Source organism: Anolis sagrei, chromosome 4, assembly GCF_037176765.1.
Source record: "Anolis sagrei isolate rAnoSag1 chromosome 4, rAnoSag1.mat, whole genome shotgun sequence".
Classification (NCBI taxonomy): domain Eukaryota; kingdom Metazoa; phylum Chordata; class Lepidosauria; order Squamata; family Dactyloidae; genus Anolis; species Anolis sagrei.
This window is the reverse complement of record NC_090024.1, coordinates 151,611,914-151,639,877: the sequence shown is the minus strand read 5'-3', so window position 1 is coordinate 151,639,877 and position 27,964 is coordinate 151,611,914. Positions and strand designations below refer to the sequence as shown.

The 27,964-nt window shown below is 37.1% G+C and overlaps 1 protein-coding gene across 4 annotated transcripts; it reads left to right on the top strand.

Moving 5' to 3' along the window:
* The first annotated feature begins 1,597 nt into the window (after positions 1–1,597).
* Positions 1,598–27,033, top strand: ZNF326 (zinc finger protein 326). 4 transcript variants are annotated; one of them, XM_060773899.2, is made up of 12 exons: positions 1,598–1,811; positions 4,486–4,606; positions 6,628–7,033; positions 10,390–10,585; positions 12,354–12,388; positions 12,674–12,752; positions 16,088–16,184; positions 17,040–17,187; positions 17,993–18,092; positions 18,769–18,899; positions 21,867–21,962; positions 26,373–27,033. In XM_060773899.2, the coding sequence occupies exons 1-12, from the start codon at positions 1,796–1,798 to the stop codon at positions 26,550–26,552; spliced, it is 1,605 nt and encodes a 534-aa protein (XP_060629882.2). In that variant the 5' UTR covers positions 1,598–1,795; the 3' UTR covers positions 26,553–27,033. The 4 variants fall into 4 exon arrangements, with proteins under 4 accessions (XP_060629882.2, XP_060629881.2, XP_060629884.2 ...); XM_060773898.2 differs by having other exon boundaries at positions 16,088–16,202; XM_060773901.2 differs by lacking the exons at positions 12,354–12,388; positions 12,674–12,752 and having other exon boundaries at positions 10,390–10,519; positions 16,088–16,202.
* Positions 27,034–27,964: the final 931 nt, after the last annotated feature.

The following is a 27,964-nucleotide window of genomic DNA, read 5'->3' as shown; positions in this document are numbered from 1 at the left end:
CATTGAGGACATTAGCCCCCAGTGGCGCAGTGGGTTAAACTGCTGAGCTGCTGAATTTGCTGACCAAAAGATTGGTGATCAGAATCCAGGGAGGGGGGGGGGTGAGCTCCCACTGTTAGCCCCAGCTTCTGCCAACCTAGCAGTTCGAAAACATGCAAATGTGAGTAGATCAATATGTACCGCTTCTGTGGGAAGGTAACGGCGCTCTATGTAGTCATGCTGGCCACATGACCTTGGAGATGTCTGTGGACAATACCGGCTCTTTGGCTTAGAAATGGAGATGAGCACCACCCCCCAGAGAAGGACATGACTGAACTTAATGTCAGGGGAAAACATTTACGTACCTAAGATATGGAATGATGTCTTTTTAGAGTTAGCATTAGACCTCCTCAAGACTAGATGTATTGTCAAGGGGAAACCTTTACCTTTACTAGGGACATGGTGGTTGAATAGCCAGTACAGAATGTTAAGGCCCTGAACAACAAATCAACATTTGATGCCAAATTCAGGACAAGTGACAGAAACAAAACACAGAGTCGTAAGAATAATTTACTAACAGCAGAAAAATTGTTGATAGCAAAAAAAATTGAAAGAAAGGAAGGAAATTCAATTAGAAGAATGCTACAAAGAAATTTGGAACACAGCTAATAGGGACAACTTGACTTGGGATATTAAAGTTAAAAAGGGAATAGCAAAACAAACAGGCTTTTGGAAAATATGGAAAAATTATTGAGTATATATTTAATGAGGGAAAGGGATACAAGCTGGCAACGGAAACAACGAAATTCTGGGCTTATGAAACAAGATCAAGTGCTGGAGAACAAGCCCTATGAGGAGCGGCTTAAAGAGCTGGGTATGATTAGCCTGCAGAAGAGAATGCTAAGAGGAGACATGATGTGATATAAATATGTGAGGGAAAGTCATAAGGAGGAGGGAGCAAGCTTGCTTTCTGATTCCCTGGAGACTAGGACACCGAACAAGGGCTTCAAACTACAGGAAAGGAGATTCCACTTGAACATTAGGAAGAACTTCCTATCTGTGAGAGCTCTTCAGCAGTGGAACTCTCTGCCCCGGACTGTGGTGGAGGATTGTAAACAGAGGCTGGATGGCCATCTGTCGGGGGTGCTTTGAATGCGATTTTTCTGCTTCTTGGCAGGGGGTTGGACTGGATGGCCCACAAGGCCTCTTTCAATTGTATGATTCTAAGATGAGTTGATTGGTCCTGGTGAATAACTGTATTCTTAATTCGCTTCTGGAGCGATAAATAAAATAGCCATTTATGGGCCAAACTCAAGCATACGATCCCATTCATCTCATTGCATCATTCACTATACAGTTGCTTCCCAGGACGTCCATTTCTTTTGTCCCTTTAAGCAACTAATATTGTAACCTTGGTCCTCCTGGGGTTTTAAACTACACCTCCCAGAGTCCCTAGCCAGTAGAGCCAATGCTCTGGAATTCTGGGAGTTGAAGTCCAAACCCAACCAAGGGAGAAGCCTATTGAAAAGTCTAGCGGCGGAAAAGGTTCCTTCCTGCCACCGCTAGGGGGCCACAGCAGCGACTTCCCGGACGTTTTTAGCCCCCCATGCGCCCGCATTCCATAGGCCTGACGCTCCGTCGAGGAGTCGGTGGACCAATCAGCGAGCCCCGAGGCCGCGTAAGAGGCGGGACCTTGGGACGCCGCCGCCGCGCCTCTTCTCTCTTCCGTCCTTTCTCTCCGTCCGCGTCGTCGAGTCTTTGCGGCAGCCCGAGCGGCGAAGCGGGTGACGAGGAGCACCTCAGGGCCGTCGCCACCATGGATTACGGGGAAGGTGAGCTTTTGGGCGCCGGGAACGAAAGAGAGAGGAAGGAAGGCGGCCGAGGAGAGGGCTCGGCTCAAAATGGCGGCGGCGGCGGAGACCTGGCGGGAAAGGAGGGCCGCTCTTGGGCCTTGTCTCCTGGCCTCGACCCCCGCCTTGCCATAGCAAAGCCGCTCGCTCTTTCCCTCCTTTTACAGGTTGAGCCTCCTTTGGTTCCGAAATAATAATTAATTATAGTAATAATAATTGTTAGGGATGTGCGATCCATTTTTTAAAAAATGTTCAAAAGTAATTTACAAAACGAGATGCTGGCGTTTCATTTCTAAAATGTTTCCAAACTGTAGTTAGTGACGAATTCGTTACCATAACCACAGTTACGGAATTTTCTTACTATTTCGTTACACTAATTGCGCATAAATCTGGCCAGAGGGAAAAGAGAGGGGGCTACAGTTGTAGACAGTTCCATCTTGTCTCCTGTGGTTTACTAATATAATATAATATAATATATTTTATATACATATAATATTTATAATATTATAATGTAATACAATATAATACTAATAATAATGCTATATTTTAATTATATATTTTATATTACATATAATATTACTAATTGGTGGTGGCCCCACGGCTGTGGAACTCCCTGCCTAGGGATATTAGATCAGCCTCCTCCCTCCTGACTTTTCGGAAGAAAGTAAAAACCTGGCTCTTCAAGCAAGCATTCGGAACCCCTGAATAAATAGTCAAGCTTGAGATGGAGAATGACCCAGGAACGGCCAAGACTATGAAACGGATGAGGATTGGAACGAGAGGATATAGCTCTTTTAAAACTGTCTTTTTTGTCTAAATGCACTTAATTGTTTTTGCATTTTGAATGTATGTATTGATGGCATCGAATTGTGCTGATATGTTGACCGCCCTGAGTCACCTGCGGGCTGATATGGGTGGGATATAAATAATGTAAATCAATAAATAAATAAACTAATAATACAATATAACAGTGTAGTACAATATAGTAATATATAATGCTGATATTGTACTATGTTAATAATTTAATATATTGCAGCCCCTTCGGGGTGAGAAGGGTGGCATATAAAAGTAAGTAAGTAAATAAATATACAAATAAAAATGTAATGTTCGCTTGTGGGATTAACTCAAAAACCACTGGATGAATTGACACCAAATTTGGACACAATACACCTATCAGGCCAACGAGTGACCATCACTCATAAAAATAATCATCACTCATAGAAACACTGAAAAACACTTTGGAAGAGAATCAAACAACCAAAAAATAAAAAATACAACGCATGCACAAAACATAACAACATGTACAGATGCAAATACACATATATACACATATATCTAGTGATTTTAGGGATTTAAAAAACCATTTTGACAAAAATGTGTTTCTTTTATTAGAAAAGCCACAGCACTGTCTCATTGAATGTCTCTCATACTAACCAATTCTTTGTTTTCATTGGATCCTAGAGTTGGAGGGACCCTCTAGAGCAGTGGTTCTCATTCTGTGGGTCCCCAGGTGTTTTGGCCAGTGTTTTGGCCTGAAATCCCAGCCAGTTTATCAGCTGTTAGGATTTTTGGGAGTTAAAGGCCAAAACATCTGGGGTCCCACAGGTTGAGAACCAGTGCCCTAGAGCCATCTAGTCCAACCTCCTTCAAGGCAGAAGGACACCATCAAAACTCTACTGACATAGCCATCCAGCTTCTAAACCAGTGGTTCCCCAACTTTTGGTTCTCCAGTTGTTTTGGATGTCAACTCCCAGAAATCCTGGCCATCTTAACAGCTGTTAGGAATTCTGGGAGCTGAAGTCCAAAACACATGGAGGACCAAAGGTTGAGAACCACTTCTCTAAACTAATTAATATGCTTCCCTATGGGGGTCATGCATTTAAGGATTTCTTCGCAGCCCAGAACAGAGATTAACTTGCTAGAAGTATCCGTCAGTCCTCCTCTTAGCAGATTCAACCATTCATTGGAACTCTCACTGGCTGCTGCTAGGGAGGAACAAATCACTCTCTCTGCTACCCTGATTGGTGCTTTGTGATGCTGATGCAGTCTGGGAAATGCAGTTTAGGGCAGGACCTTTTGAATTATCTGGCATAGAGCTCCTATCTTCCCAAACTACATTTCCCAGAGTTCTGTGCTCTTCTCAGCAAGTGCTGCTCCCTCTTTTCCCCCACTCCTAATGCCGAGACTCCATTAATTGATAGACTGTAGAATGAATGCAGCTTGATGCCACTTTAGCTGCCAGGGCCCAGTGCTGTGTAATCGTGTGAGTTCTCTTCGGTGCATGAAATATGTATTAAAAGTTATATTACTTCTGCCCAGCAGGTGGCAACCAAAAGCACAGCTTCAATAAATCTGGAGTTTTGGCCTCTTTTTGTACTGCTAACCTTGGGGTGTCATTCTTGTGATCAAATGAAGTAGTGGTAGCTGAAGATCTATTAACTTCAGCAATTCAATTCCATAAGCTCAATAATGCCACTTTAAGTTTTAATGTGATTCTGTGATGTAAACCTTAGAGAGTGTTTTCTCAGTTTTTTTTGTTTCCCCCCTAATTCCAGCGAATTTGGAGGACTGACTGTATAATCATTGAGTCATTGAACATATAGATCTTGAGGGGTTAAGTTTCATTTTAAAGAAACTTGTATTTTTCCTTCCTTAGAAATGGACCGTGACTATGTACACGGTGCCTATGGTGGCCCAAGACCTATGGACTCTTATATGAACCAGTCCTATGGAATGGAAAGCCATGGAGGCGGTGGTGGAGGAGGAGGTGGTAACAGGTAAAATATTGAATCAGGTGTTTTGTGTATCAAACATGGTATAATTGTAGTCTGTAGCAAATGTGGGAAGCCTGTGGATTCCCAGTTGTTGCTGCACTACAGTTCCCATCAGCTATAATGAGGCCTGTGGTGTCAGGCTCACAGAAGTGAAGTCCAGCAACCTCTGGAAGGTCACATGTTCCCTATTCTATTCTATAGTTTTATTCAGTTTAAGTGTTCCTTGAAAATACTACAGTAACTGCACAGTGTAAGTGATGAAAAGACTGCACAGCAGATATCCCCCCCCCCAAAAAAAATGTTTAATTTATTTTGACAGTGTATGTGTGTTCATTGCAGACCTGCTTTCAAATTTGTATTTATCTGTATTTGTAACATTAGTAGCATCTATAGCAGAAGGAGGAGCCATCTGAATATGAATAAAACGTATTTGTCTTATTTCAACATTCTTTATGAAAGGAGCACTTACATTTAACTACTTCAATGCTAATATATTTTGCAAGGATATTGTCTAATAGACAACGTCTCATGTCCAGATTATTTTATTGGCAGGTACTAATTACACTAAAAATGTGTGTTTGGGTTATTCTGCAAATTTTCTAGCACTGTATTTTGAAAAGCTTTCGGATTTGCACTGTGTCTCAAGTTCATGTATACTAACTTTAGGTTGTAAATATTTGTGAAAAATTGCCTTTCTTATATGATCTGCAGTTTTTTTTTAAAAAAATTGATCTATTAAACTTACCTGACTTTTAAATGTCATTGAAAGACTACAGATAGACAACTCTGAATCCATATGTTATTGTGATAGTGATGATTAAGGAACCAGAAAACAGTGCTTTTCAAACTTGTACATAGTTAAATGACCCGAGAAGCAGTAATAAACAGTACCTACCATCTAGTAATCTGCATATGATTAGAGAGTTCTCAACAGTTAATACATGAAATTGTTTTTACTGTTGATATGGATTGAATGATCTGTAGATGATGTTTCAATATGCAAGTCTTGTGTGACTGAAGTTATTTGAATTGAGAATTATACATGAGGGCCATATATTTCTTACCAGGTTGTGCTTTTTAATTAAAATATTTTTATTTCTCATTACTTAGCTGTATTTTAAAAGTGTATTCCCCTTTCCGGTATAGTTCTACATGACATTGATGTTTCCATGAACTGCTATTTTGTATTTGATTAATAATTGAAACATTGCCTATGGCTTTTGAGGAATGGGTATTTAGAAGCTGTTCATAGCCTTTCTTTCTACCTATTCCACACAGATACTGAAGACTTACTTTGTCTCTTCAGTTCTATATAGAGGTATTTACTTTATACCATGGGTGGGGAATGTGTGGCCTAACATATGTCATTGGGCTGCAATTCCCAAGTATTCTAGCCAACATGGCTAGTGGTGAAGGATAAAGTGAATTGCAGTCCAGCAACATCTGGAGGAGCACAAGTTGCCTATCCCTGCTATAGAATGTCCTAAATGTGATAATAGCAGATAAGACATGTTGGAAATTACATTTTAAAAGTGGCATAATACAAAAAGCAAATAAGTGATCTGAAATTTTCAAGGTATAAAAAAGTCACATAGCAATCACTTCTCATTATTGATATTGTCACAAAATTCCCAGTGAAGGGCAAAGCCCTTTAAGTGCTGTTGAACTGTTATAGGCATGACTTTAAAGACAGAACTGTTATATTAACAGTTAAAAGACTGTGCAGGTGCCTGCATTGGTATGACTAGGTCTGGGCACAAACAATGAGGTTTAAATAATGCTGAAAAATCAAAATTTATTGAAGTTCAGGTATACTGAACTTGAACATTACTTTTATGGAAAAGTGGCTCAGATAGCTTTCTGTCTGGTCACAGTTTGGAATTGCCCAGCCCTAATCAAGGCAAACCCTAACACAGTAAAATATACATTGATTTTTAGTTGATAAATGTCAACTGATGACTTGTCTTTTGAAATGTTTAACTTTAGTAAGCTTACTGTTTTTTTCCTCACTACAACTTTTCCAGGTTTGGACCTTATGAGTCTTACGACTCCGGGTCTTCTCTGGGTGGGCGAGATCTATACAGATCTGGCTATGGTTATAATGAGCCCGAACAAAGCCGCTTCGGAGGTAGTTATGGTGGTCGATTTGACAGCAACTACCGGAATAGCCTTGACTCTTTCGGAGGTAGAAACCAGGGCGGGTCTAGCTGGGAAGCACCTTACTCACGCTCAAAATTGAGGCCTGGGTTTATGGAGGACAGAGGAAGAGAGACTTACTCTTCCTACAGCAGTTTTTCTTCACCCCATATGAAGCCTGCACCTGTAGGCTCTCGGGGGAGAGGAACGCCTGCTTACCCTGACAGTGGATTTGGAAGCAGAAACTATGAGCCTTTTGGAGGACCATCAACAGGCAGAGGCCGTGGCCGAGGAGTAAGTACAGAATCTTTTCAGATTCTTTTCACTAGTCACTCTTTTAAACCCTTTAAAGACCATAGCATTTAAAACAAATGACACTGTATGTTCCAGTGCACTTTTGGCCAAACTGTTAGGGTTGATGACCTTCCAATCTGGTTTGGTATTTACCCAGAACCTAGTACCCTGTGTCTCCATTTACATGTAAAAGCATGAAGAGATTAGTTGCTAAGGCTTTATTGAATCTCTCCTTGTTTGAAAGCTGATGATTAAGGCAATGGGTTTGGTCTAAAAGGGGTTAAAAGGAATTGCATTTTTCCTTGTTAACACTAGCATCTTGGCTAGTGGGAGAAGTCTTGAAACATTGTAAAGGTTAATTAGAACCTTTCTCAGTTTGAGTAGCTTAAAGGTGCAATGTATGTATAGTTTTTAATTTCAGAGGATGAATGTAATACAGTGGATTTTGTGCATGTAGGCAGGAGTTTGGTTCTTTGTACTCATATTTAGCTTAATGTAAAATCGACAGACTTGAGTGGAAGGGTGGGTTTAATAAAGGTAGGTGATAAGAAATAAGTTGATTTAAAACCATAGTTAAAGGGATGCCATCAACTTAAAAACCAATAATGCAGAATGAAAACTAACTTAATGCACCTTTATTGTTATGTCTAACAGTTGTGTAATAATTCTTGCATGGTAGATGTAAGGCTTCAGTACAAGTTCAAAAGTTCAGCTGAAAGATTGTGAATAAAGTAAAGCTCTGATATTAGCATAAAACAAACCAAAAAACACAACCAAGGCAATTAAAACTTTCTGCATTACTATTAGAATACTCAAGTTTTATAAGATGATGATGTCCCATTAACTTACTTTATAATATTATATCTTATTTCCATATGCCTAGTTAAGCTATTAAACCTACATGGGTATCTTAATGTGTTTATGGTAGCTGGCCTTTAAAAATAAGTAGTTGATTTATAATTTGAGTATAGAAGGCAAGATTTTTTAGGTGATCTGTGTGTGTAATATATTCAAAAATGTTTTTGCTCATGTAACATTCTGAAGGGTGTAATTGGCATGACTAGGTTTAATTCGTCCTAAAAGGAGCCCCCGGTGGCACAATGAGTTAAATCCTTGTGCCGGCAGAACTGCTGACTGAAAGGTCGGCAGTTCGAATCCGGGGAGCGGGGTGAGCTCCCGTCTGTCAGCTCCAGCTTCCCATGAGAGAAGCCTCCCACAGGATGGTAAAACATCCGGGCATCTCCTGGACAACGTCCTTGCAAACGGCCAATTTCTCTCACACCAGAAGCAGTCGGTCCTGACATGGAAAAAAAGATCCATCATAAAGAGGGCTGGGATGAGGAGAAAGCAAAAAACTTTGATGCGGTTTCATAACAATACCTGCAGATTTGTGTAGCTCTTCAGTCCTAGATTTTCTAAAAGTTGGCATATGAGAGCGAATGAGTTAAAATCCCAGTGAATTAATTGTTATAGTAAATTTTTAAACTTTAAACATTTTGAGGAACTAACATGCTTACTGTATTTAAAATGCATTGCACCTTTAATAGATTCTGGAAATATTTGCCCATGCAAATGTAAATTATCTAGAAAATGTGCTTTGATTTATGCATATGTATGTGAAGATATTGCTAGATTGTTCTTTACTATAGCCCATTATGTGGGCAAATTGAAGTGTAGAATTTGTGCATGGACTTTGTTAGCATATTTATATTTTATTGATTTCTGATAAATCCTGCCCTCTTCCAGCTAAGTGTTATTGAAACCAGGGGCATATTTTACAGTTCTACTGTTTTTACTTTGGTTAGTTATTTATATTAAAGAATTATTGACATATATTTATTTCTGCTTATATGATTTCACTCATCCACTCAGATGAGCCTGTGACTGATATATATATAAATGGGTCAGTTATGTCTACTAACAGAAAAGCAGGCCTACATTTCAGCACTCTGTATTCTTTTGCTTCCTTCTCTTCAGTTTACTTCAATATTCAATGTTACAAAATCTACAGCAACTATTTTAAACATCTTGTAACATTTTGCAGATGTCTGAGATGAAAAAAGAGAACATACTTCACATCAATGGCTAGCATAAGTTGATGCTTTTTGCAAAATACATACCTTCTTCTTAGGAAAAATTTAATACAAGAAGGCTTTAATTTATTATGTTCACCACCACATCCATTCTGTTTTAGAAAAGAATATTTTGGTAATTAACACTCTGAGGTGTGCAACCCATTACCTCAACAGGTAATACAAGAGAAATACATAGCTCTTTATCTGAAAACACTCAAAGTGTCATCTGTTGGATGAAGATGTAACTTTTCTGGAAATTTTGCATCTTTACCCAAGAAGCCACATGGGAGGAACACGTGCAGGGAATGGTTATAAATATTTATAAATCCAACATATTCATGAAATGTACACAGTAATTTTTAACAGTTCAAGGCTTTCATTTGGAGAAAAAGATTTTTGCAGGGAAGCTTAGATAAAATAATTTTGTGTGTAGGCTCAGAAGTAGAATCTTCCTCATTTAGTGAAATTTATTTCCAGGTTAACATTATTTTAGCCTTAAAGATATACAAATATTACAGTGCAATACATGTATTTCTACTTAAATATAAGTGCCCCTAATTTCAATACCTGTTTACTCCCACATACTGGTTTGAAGTCTTACTCAGTAATAGGTGGGAATAAGTACTATTTTGTACAAACAAAATTGTGACTATGTGAGAGAAACCTATAAAATGCTGCATCTTGGGCTATATAATCACATGTCTCAATTTGTAGAAAAAATGTGAAAATAGACTTTGAGAAAAGTACATTGTTTAGACAGAAACATTCTCCTAAAGGGACAGTATGATGATGATGATTATTATTACAATTATATGTGAATTTTTTTTAGCATAAATATCATTTTTCTCTTATCACTACGAGTTGTCAGGAATGAGTAAAACATTATTTTACAAAACATTTTGCAAATCCAAGATTTTCTCCATGTCCTATTGTTTCCCTAGAACTTCTATTTTTGCCTGAGCTGTCACATATTTTTACTCAGCCTTTCAAATGTGTATATACTTTTTCTTAAAAATACTATCTGGAGACTCTGAAGAGAGGGAATACAACTAAAATTTGAATAAGACTTGTGAGCTGGACTAATGACTTTACATAAGCAGAAATCTATTTGATACAAAAATTTGTGGTCAAGTAACTGAAAAACTAATAAGCTTGCAATTTTGATGTGTGTTAACTTACTAGTCTTGTCTTGTAAATATTTTAAAATATATTGATGTAAGAGTTAGGATGCTTGTAGTCAGCCACATCATTTCCTAATACTTGCTCTTAACCCATTTACAGTACATGGGAGACTTTGGAGGCATGCATAGACCTGGAATTGTGGTAGACTATCATAACAAACCCAGTTCTGCAGCTGTAGCTGCACGAGGAATAAAGAGAAAAATGATACAGCAGCCGTATAACAAACCAGGTGGGACATTTATCAAGAAACCCAAACTGACAAAACCTAATGTGAAGATGAACCAAAACAAACCTAGTAAGTAATTGAATGAAAGATTCGAATTATAGCGCTAATTAACATTTTCTGAGGGACACATTTATGATGCTTTGCCATTCTTCATTTTTTAGCCTCAAATCCCCATTGAAGCCAGGTATACATAGAAATTGATTACATACTTTATTCTGATACAGGAGAGTCACTTTTTTCACTTTGTGCCTATATACTATGCCTCTGGTTTTTTAAAAGAAAATGTAGAAACTTGATCCTCGTGTATATATGCATATATTTTGAAACATTTTCTGGCTTTTTATTGTGAAGACTGCTTGCTTGAGATGCTGTAGGGCTGTTACTAGGAGAACAAGTTTTTGATTGTAAACTCATGTTTGAATGTTTATAGAAATCTTATAGCCAGATCCCTTTATACTGAAAACACTGTCTCTTAGCTCACTGTGAATGTGGACTTTATTTAAAAGCCACAACTAAAATCCCTTATTATTATTTTTTTCTGTACTAATCTCATTGTTGAGAATCCATTTAAGGATATGCAGTATTAATGATTACCATTTGTAAAGTGTGTGTGCACATGTGCCTGCATTGTTCTGTGTACATTTTACATGTTAACATGTTTTTCGAATGTTCTCTGTTGCTTTTTGAATAACATGGATGGTGTGAAAGTTCCATATTATTTATTTCCTCTTCTATGAGATCTTTGTACTAGTGAGAGCCTTATTATGATAATGTATAGGTTTAGTGTGGGGATGAGAGAGGGAATGGTTGCAGTATTTTGCATAGTGCAGCCCCCAAAGACTATATTTTACCCCTTCTTTAGTGAATGTTTTTTCCCATGAGGAAGGAAAAGTTCATTGGAAGGATTCATTATAAGGTGGTGATGTAAGGACTAAAATGCTATATTTAACAAATCTTCTTGAGTATCGGTCAATAACATTTTCATGTCTATATGCTGCATTTTGGGTGGGGTTTGTATTGAATCTATAGCCCATCTAGTACATACTTACATGACTACTACATTTATTAAAAGAAAACTTTCCTCTTATAGTACAAGCTTAGCTGAAGAGATTTCTTGTTATGGGAGACCTATAACAACATGTTCAATTTTTTTATGTCACTTCTCTTTTTGTTTTGAGGACAGATGTGCCCCCTTTTTTGAATCCTTCTAATGCCTCATATGTGTCTTTTTTAAACCAGTAACAAATCAACAATAAAACTATCCTTAAATGTTTGCTTCATTTTAATAACTACCAACCTGTTATCAGATGTTTGGAACTTATCCTGAATATCCCAACTCTTAAAACTAGATCTTCTGCAAGGATATCTGAGTTTACTTTCCTGATTTAATGAACAAGCTATTAGAAATTTCTTGTTAAGTTCACTCTGCACTGAATTGTTTGGGCATGCTATTTACAACTGCTTTGAGAGTAACTAAAGAAAATTGATCTGGTCAGACACAGCAATGTAATTTTGAATGTAATAATAAACCATAGTTGTGAATTGAAATTGACACAAACAAGAAATGAATGGAAAACCAGTTACACAGTATGATGATATAATCCCACATATTTTAGTCCACTTTCAAGTTTTGTTAAGACAGATAACATGTATTTTCATTGCAATTCTGATATAACCTGATACTTCTATTTCCTTAATGCATTTTTCAATTTTCTTTAAAAAAATAATATTTTCTGTTTACCAAGGATTCTCTCATCCTCCAAAAATTGCTAGGGAGATAAAACATTTCACTACAGTTCGATTCTGTTTAAATGTCTTTCTTCTTTCATGCAAATAGAACCCGGGGCTTCAAGCAACAAAATTGCTCCAGAGGTAAATATCTCCGGTTTTGCAAAACATTACACATCACAGCAAGCATTTGAGTGCCTGGTAGTAACAATCACTTATGTTAGTCAGAATGTTATGAATCAGGAGTGATATTTGTAAGTATAGTTGGCTTTCACAGTCTTTTTCTCTGGAGGAATTGAGACAGCTACATGTGCTACTTCATAAGAAAGGGCTGTTGGTAATAAGAAGGAAAATTTGTGTGTTGTGTATGGTTAAAATATTTCTTTAAACAGAATATTATAGTTTCCATTGCATTTGACCTTTAATTAGGAAATGAAAACATATGCCCCAGTTACAGATGAAGACTTCAGTAAAGATGCCTATGATAACATTTATCAGGCCTTCGAAGGTAAGCTGCTGGTTTTACCAGGTAACATTCAAGATACAGTGCCTCTATAGCTTCACCTGGTGATTTTTTTTTTTTTTTTGGAAAAAATGTGCTTGACTGTATTTTTTCTCCAATAATAATATTTTTCCTCTTTATATTCAAAACAGATAAAAGAATTTTGATTGTGTCAAATTTATCAGTTTATTTACTTGGATTAACATTTTCTTTTTCTATATTTGGATCATGTACACTTATTTGACTTTTTGTTTTTAGCATTCATGGCATTATTTAAGTGAATGTACTAAACTTGCCTACTCTTTGTAATAATTTAATGTCTAATTTAATGTCTCAAAGTAGATCAGATACCAGCTGTTCCTCACCATACATTGGTTGTGTTTATATATGCGGCTTATTAAAATAGGTAAATCCACTTCTAGGAGACAGATTTTACTAAAACGTGTCATCAAATTCACAGGCAAGAAAGCTCAACTCTGACGATGAAATAAACATCTTTCCCTTGATGTGCTGTGCTATTGTATGTAAGATATGAGGAATGTTAGGAGCTTGCTACAAATTGTGTGGACTTTCTTGACTTGAACTGTGGGCATATCTCATACTGTGTAATAGGTTTTCCATTAATTTACTGTGTGCTGTTTTATTTATGCTGTTCTAACTACAAGATCAACTAGAATTTTGAGGGGAACTGCCTCCCTGAATTCTCTCATTCTTGAATGATATAGCACATGTCTGATAAGTGAAGCATTCCATTTGTGAACATGTTAGTTTATAGTACCTTAGTAATATGCAGATCCTTTCGCTTAACCTTTCAAATTATTAAGGCATTCTGTTCAAAAGCTTGGAATCTCAAGATTATATTTGATCTTGAGCTTCCATTCCCATGGATTTGACTAGGCTGTGGAGGTAAGGTGTCACCTTATAGGTCTGTCTCTGTGGGGTAGATTTGCTTGGGATTATCCTGGTGGAAGGGACCTGGAGTAGAGGTGGGGATCCCTTCTTTGAAAGACAAGATTTTCCAGTGAGAAATCTCTTGGCAGACATACCAGACCAAAAGCTGGGGCCAAAGATTGTGCTGGGTTTTCTTTGTTTTGCCAGTGTTTGTCTTGTGCTTCCATCCCTTAAGAAGCAGGTTTAAGACTAATTCCTAATTGCTTTATTCCGATTGCATACAAAGAGTGGCAGAGTCTGTTGCTGTGATCCAAATGCACTGCAGGCTACATTTGACCTGCAGGCTGGTGGTTCTCCACCTGGGGTCTAAGGCACTGCTTCTTAAACTATGGGTCCTACCCCAAATGGAATAAATGCTGGGGTCACAAAAATTGGCCGCTGTAAAATGTTTCTGAACACCACTCATTTACACAAATCTGTTTACAACAACATGTGGTGTTTAGCATGGACTCTGCACAAAATGCTTCAGATGTGCTTTACAAAAAGAAAAATCAGCCAGCAAATGCTGAATTATTTTCAGTAAATGTTTGATTTTATACATATTTTATATACTTTTATACCTGGAGTCATGTAAAAATTTGTCAGATAGAAAGGCATTGTGCATGAAAAAAGTTTAAGAAGCTCTGGTCTAGAGTATGCAGTGTTGTGAGAGGATGGGGCATTCATACTTTAAGCTAGGGTAAAGCCTTAAGCTAGGCAAACGTATAAATTCATCTTACTTATAAGGTGAAGGCACCTTTTGGGGTCAAGATTAGTTGGGGGTCGTTCTGCAGAGAGGGGAAAGTACCAATGCTGCACCTGGCTGCTGCAAGACATTCAACCGGATACTCAAAAAGATTAGTAGCACCATGGTAGAGATAGTAGAAAGAGGTGTTGGGTTCTCCTTGGACAGACTAAGCTCTTTTCTTTTGTCACGGTACAAATAATAGCTTTTACTAGAACTAGATTTTAATTCTATGGTAAGAACAGGACCATTTCAAAGAATACCTTACCACGAAAGAACATGCATCTATGGTGCAGCAACCATAGAGAACATGGTGTATATTTTGTGTGATTGTTGTATATATGCCAAGGTGAGATCTTAACATTTACAACTGCTTTTGGTCAGAACAACCAGCTGGGATCCAATTGTCAGACTGTCTTCCTGGGGAGAACCTACACTTAGTCTGCTGCATAGTTAAATTCATTAATAACAGGTGCCCACCTGAGATATCTCTTTATCTCACAAAATGGAATTCCTTGTCATGGTGATGAACTTAAATTCTCCAACTGACTCTTGCACTGGTCACTGTACCCCACCCACTGTCTTCATCTTGTAATTTAATCCCATTTTACCAAATTTATTAAATCAAGTTTTGTGTTTAAATTTATTTTAGTTAACTTTACAGGAGTTTTAGCATAGTAATTAGTGCCTATTTGTATTTTTGTTTTTGTCTTTTATTGTTGATATGGTCATTGGACTAATCGATAAACAGATCTGTCTATCTACCTTTTGCCCTTCTTTGGGGTACGGAATTTGCACTTCACTTTTACTTATTCCTCAAAATCTTCAAAAGTAATTAATGACCATTCTAATTACTATTTCTTCATGGGATGCTATTTATCCACCAAAATCTGATAGATCACTTATATCACTTATAGATCACAGTCTTTAATAAGACAGCCTTCTTTCAAAGTGACATGTAAAGAGAACACAGTTGTTTGGATGCTTAAAAATAATGTCCAAATTAAAACTCAATCTCCCCTTATTTAGCACATGTATTGGAATCCTGCCTCCTACAAATGACGGAAATCCACAACACCAATATACCATCACAATTTTGGAAGGAATAATGTATTTCCATATATTTTGATGCACATTGAAAGTTAATCTTAATTGGAAATTACAGAGTGGGAAGGATTTTTTACTTTTGGGTAAAAATCTATAATTTATTTCAGAATTTTCAAGGTTGCATGTTTTTAGTAACTATAGCATTTATTTATGAGCTGTCTTCACAATAAAAGCAGCAAGCATATAGCATAAATATAAGTAATATTACTGATTATAAGCCTCAACTGTAGATCTACAACTATTGTTACTTATCACTCTGTTTTGGTTCGCTTATTTAACGCCATTAGTATCTAGGCACAATGAGTTTAGGTTGGCTTCAATTTTAGATTTACCTTCGGTAAGAATGACTACTGTCACAAATCTATGCTGAAATGTCCAAATGTCCCCATTTGCTTTTAATTTACTAAACTACACCCCAGTGAAAGGCCATCATCTTACATGGTTCTTATGAGATCATAAATATTGATTGAAAGGAAGTAATAGGGTAAGTTGAACTTCACATTTCCCCCTTGTTGTAGTTTAGAACTCAAGTGTTTATTCAGCTGTTCACTGCTTTTAGGTGTCAAGCCAGAAGTGAAAAATGAAGAAGAAGAAAAGCGCCGCATTGAGGCAAGAAGAGAGAAGCAAAGGCGCAGGAGGGAGAAAAACAGTGAAAAGTATGGTGATGGTTACAGGTTTGTGGTAGAAATGTCATGAATTTGTCCCAGCCATCCTTTATGTCAGTGGTTCCCAACCTTTGGTCATCCAGTTGTTTTGGACTTCTACTCCCAGATATCTCAAACAGCTTGCCTGCTGTTAGGAATCGTTGGAGCTGAAGTCCAAAACACCTGGAGGACCAAAGGTTGGAAATCACTGCTTTATATAGTCATGCACAATAGCTGTAGCATCTCTCTCAAACTGCCTTTGCTTTGTCTGCCTCATCTGTGTATTTCATTGTGTCTTTTGACTGAATCCCAGATCAGTGTAGTTATTGTACTGGGTTTTCAAAAATATATAGTGAAGTCCCTACTCTATATTAAAACCATGATTACCATTCAGAAATTCTCAAGAAAGTCTATTCCAAGAACAGAATTACCAGTATAACATGCTGAAGAATCTCCCAGATAACTGATATTTAGATACTAAAGTGAAGAAATTAAAATGCTTTGTTTTCTCATAGCGTAGGTGTTAACATGAATTTGTAAAATAGTGACATAGGATAAAATTGTGTGCTGTGAGCCACAGCTTTCATGTTCCTCATAATATAGATATTGTATATATTATACATTGTATAACAGTGTTGAGAAATGTGTAATCCATGAGGATTTATGAGATTACTATTGCATTCTTTAATAGGTCAACATTTAGAATTGAAAATGTAAATACCATCAACTCAATTCCATTGATCATAATAAAACCACTTCATTTACATATATAGCTGTGTAAAATAACAGTTTTGATGTTAATGAGATACATTTCATTTTTTATTTTTTTTGTCAAAATGATGTGTGTAATACGCCTATATCTCCTAGAATGGCATTCACCTGCTCATTTTGTAAATATCGAACATTTGAAGAAAAAGATATTGAAGCTCATCTGGAAAGTGCCGTTCATCAGGAAACTTTAGATCATATTCAGAAAGTAACCAAATTTGACAAAGTTGTGATGGAGTTTCTTCATGTAAGTAGCTGCCTTGCCTACATCAGATTAATGGAGAGAGCCATAGATCGTAGATTCATTTTAAAAATATACCATGGTGGCCTTAAGGTTCAGCAGTGGAATTTGAAGAAAGACCAAAACAGTCCATACAGATCTCTAAACATAACCCTGGATGACATCTATTCAAATGCACAATTTCCTTGTTTTTGTGACGTGAGGATGTGCTTAATTCTTGGCAGAAATGTTAGATCAGTTCAATCAGTTTGTAGCCATTTTATAGCTTTGCCACTTGCAATTTTTGAAACCTATCTTTTTCAGGCATTGGTTTGACCATCATTTATTCACTACCCCCATGAAATAGTTTCACCTGACTGTTTCACTTGTCCATGATCAAGAACAGACACATAGGCTAAAATTAAAACTTTTGAGTAGACTTTGAAAGACAGAATATGCCCATGGCATATGTTTGATAGGTTTGGGTTTTTACTTTTTAAAAAATGTGTTTGCAACACTTGTCCATTCTAAAACCAGTTTGTAATATTTTTCCCAGTGTGACATAGGGGGAGGGAACAGGGCTGTACTGTGAATATTCTGGCACCGTGTAGTTCTCAAGCACATGTTGGCATGCAGTCCCCATCAGCCCTAGTTGGCAGAGCTAGTGATGAGGGACAATATGAGTTTGTCTAATTACAGCCGGAGGTCACAGGTCGACCAGTCTCTAGTTACTGGAGTCTGGCCAATAACCTATTGTTAAGAGTATAGGAGGTGAACTTGAGATAAGTAAAGATAACATTTTTCCTCTAAGGGATATGAATTTGCCTTGTAGGAATGTATGGTGAATAAGTTCAAGAAAACTGCCATGCGTAAACAGCAGACTGCAAGCCAAATGGAAGCTGCTCTGATCACTGAAAAAGATGTAATGGAAGGCAAGTAGTTGAACAAAACTGTCTGATTTTATGCACTTGTGGTAGTTCTGTTGGATATGGTCAGTCTGGAATCGCACAGTAAAAGGCCAGTCAGTTTCCAGAGTCTGGTCTCTACAGTTTGTGGACAAATTGAGGCTTACCTAATATCACCTAAAAAGAAAGTCCTGTGACTTTGAAACTGGCATAGGTTGGGCATTCCTTCTCTGAAATGCTTGAGACAAAAAGTGTTCCACATTTTGGATTATGTTTCAAATTTTTGGAATATCTGTATTAGTGTATACGTGATGCGATATTTTGCATCTGGCCTACCTATGTGCTATTTCATTATGCTTTGTGGGCATGATTGTATTTCTCTTTAACCAGATATGGGCGAATTTCAGCCCTCCAGGTGTTTTGAACTTCAACTCCCAGAAATCCGAGCCAGCTTACCGACTGTTAGGAATTGTGGGAGTTGAAGTCCAAAACACCTGACTTCTTTAACTTGGTGACTTGTTCATTTTTATGAGTCACAAGGCTGGAAAGAGGCTGAATGTGCAATGGTAAGAATTATATTTGTGTTAACACCAGGTTCAACTAAGATGGGCTTCATATAAATCCCCTTTATCTTCGTTTGAGAAAAATACATTTGTGCTTATATACATAAAGCGTGAAATGGCTGCCTTCCTTTCATTTCCAGGTGTCACACCTGACGATCATATGATGAAAGTGGAGACCGTTCTCTGCTCTGCATGCAGTGTGTATGTCCCTGCTCTACACAGTTCAGTTCAGCAGCACCTGAAGTCTCCAGATCATACAAAGGGAAAACAGGTATTCGGTCTTGCTGTTTCATTAATTTAACAGAAAATATTGAGGCAGGAGGACAAATTGACTGGAGAAGCTAAAGGGATATGTTTTTAAGTACTGGACGAGTCCACCTCACAGTCCATGCTGTTTTGCAGGAAACCTGAGCAGCTGATCTGTCGCATAACATGATTTGATAGACAAAATAGGCAAAGCGTAAAAGCAATCAATTTGCTCTACAAATTGATCCTGGGACCTGAGTTGTAAGGAAAAGCTAGAAATTGTACAGTTAATGTTTGTCAACTAACAATATAACTACAATTTCCCTACCCTGTAGGATTCCTCATTTTTTAAAAATTTACCATTTAAACAAGGCCTGTGGCAGTTGCTACAAATATGCTGTATTGGACTAGTCTTGATTTTCAAAACTATAAATTCTAGCCATCAGTCATGCTGACGTAGGTCAGAGGTTCGCAATTTTTCTGATGTGCCAGATAAGCATATTTTCTTACTGTACTAGGAGTTGGTACATTGTGCTCCATTATTTGTGCTACATTATTGTGATACTTGCATATTTTCCTGGACATTAAACGTGGACTGGCAGCTATGATAACATTCTGATTTGGGCTACCTTAGGTGACCTGAAGCATACATGCACACAACAGTACATGTAGGAGGAAGAAAGTGGCAAAAATCTAACACTCTCTGCTGAGGAAGGGACAAATGCTGCGTTTCTTCATTGCTAAGACTCACTTTTTCCCTATATAAACATATATAAAAATTGGGTGCATCTTAGAATCTCAGGTGTATCTTACATATCTTTGTTGGTGGTTGTACTGAAATTAGGATGTGCCCTACAGTCAGTGATGTCCTACAATTGAAGAAATACGGTAGTGAAATGCTCCCTTCTGTGATGCTGACAAAAATAGAATATTTTACAGTTTTTAAGTTGGGGGTGTATGGATGCTGTGGATCCATCCACACATGATGGGTTATCTTCTGGACTGCCCAGGATTAGAGGTTGTGGACTCCCCACCTTTCAGTTCAGTTGGGAATTGCAATCAAACAGCAAACAGAAAATTACAAATGTTTAGCTTAATTAATGCAGTTATTTGATATTAAAGTTTGGCAGCTATATTTTAAAAGGATGGCCGGGGAGGGGGGGGGAGCATACCTCCATACCTAAAATAACATTTTCTTTTTGTAAATTATTTTTATTCAAACATACATACAAACAAAAAGCATACTTCTAAAATACAAGAACACATAATGAAATTGAAACTACAATTTAAAACCCCAAATGTTTCATTATATAGAAAAGTAACTAACACATCTTTATCTACAACATACAACCTACACACATTCTAAAGAAATGCCTAGTAAACTCATCTATAAGCCTCTTGCTCATTGCTTGTTTATTTTAATTTTTTTACTTGTTGGTCCCTTTAACTATCACTTTATTTCCACCTTTCTACTTTTAATAACACTCTTCTGTATCAGAAAACCAATAGTTGGAGATAGTCCGCATCTGTGCTGTATAAAAGTAATAAATATGCCCTAATCTATATTGAATTTAGTCAAAGATTTCTCCTTCATCAACATTGTCAATTTGTCCATCTCAGCTAATTCACATATTTTCATCAGCCAATTTTCTTGCGTTGGTATATCATATCTGGTTTTTTCCATCTCTGGGCATAGATTATTTTTGCTGCTGTAATCATCTATATAAATAAAAATGTAATGTTCGTTTGTGGGATTAACAGAACTCAGTAACCACTGGACGAATTGACACCAAATTTGAACACAAGACACCTACCAAAGTAATCTATGTCCACACAACCCCCCCCCCCAAAAAAAATTAACCGGAAAGAACTTAATCTGCCGCAAAGCTAAATGGCTATACAGAGCATGCGTTCGTTAAAACGACACCCAATAATACCTATATGCCATTAATAATAATACCTGTGTCTATAATAATAATATCTACATGCCTATAATAATACCTATGTAATATCTTTGAACTGGGTTATATGGCAATGTGGACTCAGGTAACCCAGGGCCCTTCCACACATCCATATACCTTTGGCCTCGAGGAGACTGAGATGGACCTATATTAGGTTGACACTTGGCCACTTCAGTTGTGTATTGGTAGTATAGAAACCAGCTCTTCCTCTTTGCTTTCTTTCCCATTTCTCCACAATGGGCCACAGTAACACGTGGCCAGGTACAGCTAGTAAACAATAATAATCTTCCATGTTTCTTTTCTAATTGGTCATCTAGCATCCCCAACAAATACAGTTCAAGTTTCATTGTAGTTTTAACCCTTACAATATCTTCTAATATAACTTCTATATTTGGGGTTTATATGTGTTCTAAGTCTTCCAATCCTTTTATAACATGTATACTTAGCAACACTTAAGGATGTTGCTAGAACTTTTCCATACACCTACAATTTGTAGTGCATCTTTAGGAAACAAACTGGAATGTTGACTGCGAGTCTTAAAATGAAATAAATATAATATAAGTAATATATTAATAGAGTAATTAGTATTTTAATGTTCTGGTATAAGTATTCATACAATATCATGCAAACACTTTTTTCAAAATCAAATTGCATGATCTTGAGGTTTCATTTTTAAACTGAATTGTTTTTCCCTCTTTCCCATTTGATGCTGCACAATGTCCCATCAGGGGGAAATAACTGTTCCAGAAAGTTACCTAGACAGGTTTTTAGAAGGTGCACAGGGACTGCTAAAGAGGGGCAAAATTACTGATTTTATGGTATAAACAAGCATGGGAAAACACCATTAGATCTGATATGTAAGCTTAATCTCTTCATGGTCACACTAAAGCCAAATGTCTAAATTGTTAGATGGAATTCTCAAACAGGAAAAAGGGCATTCCTCTTAACTTTTTTCTTTTTCACTATTTGTAGCATTGTGTGTTGAATATCCCTCTCAGCTTTCAATGTTTATGGTGCAATTCTATTTACAGACATACAAAGAACAAATTAAGAGAGAAAGTGTACTGACTGCTACCAGCATTTTGAATAACCCTATTGTGAAGGCACGGTATGAACGTTACGTCAAGGTAAGCTTGTGTTACAGAACAGTTTTCAGCAGCAAATATCAGCGATAAAAATATGTTAAATTTCTGCCTCTTGTGATTCAATTGAGTTAATTTTAAATTTGTGAAATAATCTTAAATTGTACATTTAGGGTGCCTGCACATAGTAGAATGGATGCAAATTGATGCCCCTTTCATTGCCGTGGCTCAAGGCTATGGAGTCATGGAAGTTGTAGTATTGCAAGGTCTTCAACCTTTTCTGCCAAGTAGTATTTGTGTCACTAAAATATAGAACCCAGGACTCCATTGCATTCAGCTGTGGCAGTTAAAGTTGTACCAAACTATAACAATTCTACCATGAACATTATTATTATACAATTAGCTTGAATATTGTAATGAAAATTTTCACTTATGAAATCCAAGTGTAGGCAGTCTCTGCAGTACAAATATCTGACTTATATATGATTCCTAGTTACAACCTGGGGTGAGAGAACAGGAAGTGAGAAAATACACCCCTAGGAAGGGAACTTCACTCATGAAAGACAGCACAGACATCAAAACAAATGTCACAGGAGTGTTAACCTTTCACTATCCTATCTAAAACTTTAAAAAAATGGCTGGAGTACCTGTTCCAACTTACATAAAATTCAAGTTAAGAACAAGCCTAATACTAATAATAATAGATTTTATTTCTATCCAATCCTTTGGGGACTCAGGGCGGTTTCCCAGCAAACAACTGCAAGCGTTCAAGTGCAACAAAAAACACCTTTCCAAAGGTTTGGAGTTGTGCAAGCTTAGGGCATCAGAAGATCGCACGGGGAAGGAGGAGGAGGAGGCTTTGCTTCCTTTCCTTCCCTGCACGAACGAGGAAGGAGTAGGGGAAAAAGGAGGAAGAGGAGGGCTTGCTTCCTTTCCAAAGTTTCAGAGTTGTGCAAGCTGAAGGCATCAGAAGATTGCGCAGGGAAGGAGGGGGAAAAGGAGGAGGAGGGCTTGCTTCCTTTCCTTCCTTCCCTGCCTGAGCGGGGAAGGAGGAGGGGAGGGGGAAAGAGGAGCGTCCCTACTTTGTGGATTTTTATTTATTGCAGGGCTCTTCGAACGTAACACGATAAGTGAGGGAATGCTGTACATTAGACATCAAATAACTAGAAAATTACATTTTACAAACCTACAGAACCTATATCATTGGAACCCAGGGACTGCTTGTAATTAGCTGTGACAGAATATACTTCTATATTGCGTATATAATGATATGATTTTAAATTTTTTTATTTACTGCAGTTTATAAACAAAGTCAAATAAAATGAACACATATATAGTAGCATTATATTATATTGAAGCTGTTGAGTATCTTGCAACCAGATAAAATATCAATTCAAATCAATTGCAGTCAGCTTTGATTAGATGGTGTGAATATTTTGACATGGGCCAGCAAATAATGATTTGCTGAACTTAATAGTCAGCTATTATTTACTCCAGTTAGCTCTAAAGTCCCAACTTGCTGTATTATTGCTGTATTCTAAACAATAAAAAGTTTAGTTTAGAAATCAGACTTTATATGTAGAACTGTGTTATAAAATCTATGATTTTAAATATTTATTCACATATTGATACTTTTCCCATATCATAAGATCTGATCTTACGGCAGCATAGAGACATAGTGCAATCTAGGATCTTCTAAAATAGTCTAAGATATGTTATTTTATGTATAGTTTTTTTAAAAAAACATTATGCACTTTTATCTGTGTCTGTTTTAATTTTTACAAACTTACTTGACTTACAGTTCTGTCAAAAAGTGTAAAGTAAACAACAATAGTAATGATACCTTTGTTTAGTATAATGTAACCTCTAATTTTTTCACCTGAGGATATTTAGAATAATGTTCAGGGAAATTATCAGAAAACAAAAACATGGAGGCAACTTGGATGGGTAGAAACTAAGGCTGCAGTAGTTCAAAGATAATGATAATCCTGTGTGTGTGCTTTTCATTTTCATACATTTCCATGTGAAAAATTTGAAAACCAGGAACATGTTTTCTGTTGTGTCGTGTGGCACACACATTGTAAAAGTGAAAGAGAATTAGAAGCAATCGTCTTGTATGAGGAAAATGGAATTAAGACAGTGCTTGTCACTTGTAGATTTAAGATGTGTTTACATTCATTTTGTTTTTCAAAATACTAAATTTTCAAGGGCTTGTGTTTGTCCAATTTCAATTTTTTTACTGTAATGTTGCATCTCTAGTAGACATGTGAATTTTAGCTACCATACCAATGAATGATATAATTTAACTTCACCTTTAATGTGGTTTAAAACAAATGAAATGGAAGATAATCACTATTTTAATATTAACCCATGCAAACGTCAACAAGTACAGGGCCTTAATCACCGATTGTAGACTAGTTGCCATTTGGTGTCTTAGAGGCAGAGCACAAGAAAAAAGTGTTAAAAGCACCAGGGGAAGAAAAAAAACTCATCAGTGTTTCCTTGCATTAAAATAATAATTTTAATGTTGATATGTTTTATCGGATATTTTAATGTTGATATGTTTTCTAATTTGATGGATATGTAATGTATGGCATTGAATTGTGCCTTTGTCCACCGCTCTGAGTCCCCTTAAGGTTGAGAAGATCGGGATATAAATATGGCTAATAATAATAATAATAATAATACTTTTTTTCCTTTTCCACAATTGTGATATCTGGTACATTGTGTTCCAAAACTTTGAATCCAGACTGACAAAGTTTTGGAACAAAAATACACCAGACATCACGATTGTGGAAAAGAAAAAAGTTTGGATTATTGATGTCGCCATACCAGGTGACAGCTGCATTGAGGAAAAAAAACCAGAAAAAACTCAGCTGTTATCAGGACCTCAAAATAGAACTGCAAAGGCTGTGGCATAAACCAGTACAGGTAGTCACAGTGATCATTGGCACACTGGGTGCCATTCCAAAAGATCTCAGCCAGCATTTGGAAACAATAAACATTGACAGAATCACGATCTGTCAACTGCAAAAGGCCACCTTACTTGGATCTGCACGCATCATTCAAAAATACATTACACAGTCCTAGACGCTTGGGAAGTGTTCGACTTGTGATTTTGTGATAAGAAAGCCAGCATATAGATCTCATTTGCTGTGACATACTGTGTTTTAGTGTCAGTAAAATAATAATAGTAGTAGTAGTAGTAGTAGTAGTAGTAGTAGTATCTTTACTATAGCCTTTTGGACTGTTCTAAGGAGATGAGGAAAAACCAAATGCCATTTTGCATTTGGTTTGGCTACTCCCTGTTGTCTCTCAACAAGTGGCTTTAACAAGTTGTGCACCGTGGTACTTGAATACATTGGAACTTAAGTAACTATACACAGAATTGGGCTGTAAAGGTGTCTTTTGAGGATGGTTTCTGCTAAGGATTCTAGGGTGCAACAACCAAGAGAAGGGAGTGAGATACCTTCTTGTTTGCTCTGGCTAATCCAGACACCTGTAACAAGGACACAGTTCTAAAACCTCTCTTAGCTGTCCTTGACTGTAAATTACTTCAAGATTGGTCTTTTTGCTGTTTATTTGCTCATGGATTTTTATTGGAATATGATTTGGATTTAATACAATGTTTGGGAGGTATAAAGTATAGAATAAAACAGGTATTACTCTTGCTGGTCCATCATATACAATTTACATGCAGTCTGTGTTGTGAAAGAAATCCCATGAGGTAGAAATAATAATAATAATAATAATAGTAATAATAATAATAATTTATACCCAACTTTTTCTCCCCAGAAAAGAGACTCAAAGTTTCTTACAGTAAAATTAATACAATACAATTTAAAACTCCAAAACATATAAACATTAAAATAGAATTAAATATTAATGGTATTATTAAGAAACAAAAATCTTAAAATGAATTTAAACTCCTTCATAATTAAAGCTAGAGCACTCCCTGACTTGATCTTAAATTTCTCTTTCTGTAAAAGCCTGCCTGAATAAAAGGTTTTTGCCTGCTGCCGGAAGGAGAGCAGGAAGGAGGCCATTCTGATTTCCCTGGGAAGAAGGGAGTATCAGAGTCGAGATGCAGCCGCTAAGAAATCTTGTTCCCACCAACCTAGGTTGCGATGGAGGTGGGACTGAGACAAGGGCCCCTCTGGAGGATCTCAGGGCCTGGGCAAGTTAATACATGGAGATGCGGTCAGCCAAATAGCATGGACTTGAGCCACATAAGGCTTTAAAGGTTATAACCAGGACTTTGAATTGTGCCCAGAAACAAACTGGTAGCCAGTGGAGCTTCTGCAACAAAGAGGTTGTCTGCTTCCTTTAGCCAGCATCAGCAACTTGGCTACAACTGAAGAAACTATGTGTTTAGTTTAATTTCATAGTTTCCTGACTGCTACATTCTTCATATCACACAGTTAATTCAAAGGTTTTCCTTTTTAATCTGTTTAGGGTGAAAATCCATTTGAAGTTACAGAACAGACTGCAGAGCAGCAAGAAGGAGAAGACAAGGCAACTGAACCTGTCGAGGAGGAGGAAGAGGAAGAGCCAGAAGCAGAAGAGGAGGAAGAGGAAGAACCAGAAGCTGAAGAACAGACAGACTTCACTCTTGACCAAACAGAAGATAGTTAAATACAAGAAAATTTACACAAGCAGTGGAAAACGCTGCTTTACATTTCTGTCAGTGTGGCTAAGTGTAAAATTTCTAAAAATTAAATACGAGGCTCTTGCTGTTACCCTTTACCCTATGCATGCATTCCATTTCAATTGAAAATGTTTTTCGTGTCATCTTTATCTCTACTTAAAATGAAGCTTTAATGTTTTTAGTTCAGCTTTTTAAATAACCCCCCATCTTGTGTATGTTTTTAAGAGTTAATTTTCTTGTGATAATTAAGAACTGATTATAATAAAAGTAGGAAGTTACATCATTTCGGCACAAATATATTTCGAGGAAACACAGCATACGTAGTTCTAGAATGCATACAATTATGTTGTGAGTGTGGCTGTCACTTGGACTGCATCACTCAGTGTAAAAAACATGCTACGTCATACCTTGTAGGCTTTTTTGGTGATAAAAATGTACTTGTTTGTAGCAATAAAACATTTGAATAATCTTAGTGTCATGTAATTTTGAATGAAGAACCTGAAAATGTCAGCTGAACAATACTTAAACTGTTCAATGGTGGGTATTACAATGTGCTGCGTCTTTGAAACACAAATTGATACAATATCGTTTCTGTAATGCTACCATCCAAAGTAGGGCTGGAATTATTTGTGATGAACACATAAGACTTGACTTCTTAATAACACTTCAGATCCTTCATGTTGATCCTTCTTTTTGTTTTGGTTTTTTGAATGCCTGCTCACAAGCCTTTCTTTAGAGACCATGGAATACATCCTGTGGCAACTTACTGTAGCTGGTGTTACTGGATTCCATAGGATGCTGCAGTGGCAACTAAAATTGAATATTTATTTATTTTGTGTCAAACGCATTGCATAAATAAATGAATTTAAAACTTATAAAGGGGCCACAAGCAGTTGAATAGTTTAGAGAAAAAACAGGCTGTACCTTTAATCAGTTTTTCCGCTGTGCATGAGTCAGGGCATAGTGGGCAAGCATACAGGTGCTGAGTTATTTGTTCTCCACAGTTGTGCAAGGTGAAGGATTATTCTAGGTCAGTGGTTCCCAACCTTTATTTGACTAGGGACCATTTAAACAGAGACTACTTTGACCAGCGACCAGTCTCCATTAGTACCAAAAGGGTTACAAATCAGTTTTTGGTCAACTTTAGATTCGGGTTGGTTATTTGGGGTGCTGATTCAGAAAATTCCATTGGATAGACCACATTGGATCTAGTTTCTGATACAGAACATATGCTATCCAGTAGTTGCCATCTGCTCACCCACAGAAAACCATATTTAATAATCCAGAGCTGATGTTGTAGTAGTAATCTTTTGTGGGCAGTCAGCCTTGCCCCTCCCGACATCTCCATTGCCTTGGCACTATAAGAGGGTTTCGCAAGACCAGTTGCTTTCATTGCCAT

Excerpts from the sequence above, each read along its gene's own strand:
- ZNF326 (XM_060773898.2), top strand. Across the intron at positions 7,034-10,389 it reads GCAGAGGCCGTGGCCGAGGA|TACATGGGAGACTTTGGAGG; the intron begins GTAAGTACAGAA and ends ACCCATTTACAG. Across the intron at positions 17,188-17,992 it reads TTGTGATGGAGTTTCTTCAT|GAATGTATGGTGAATAAGTT; the intron begins GTAAGTAGCTGC and ends TTTGCCTTGTAG.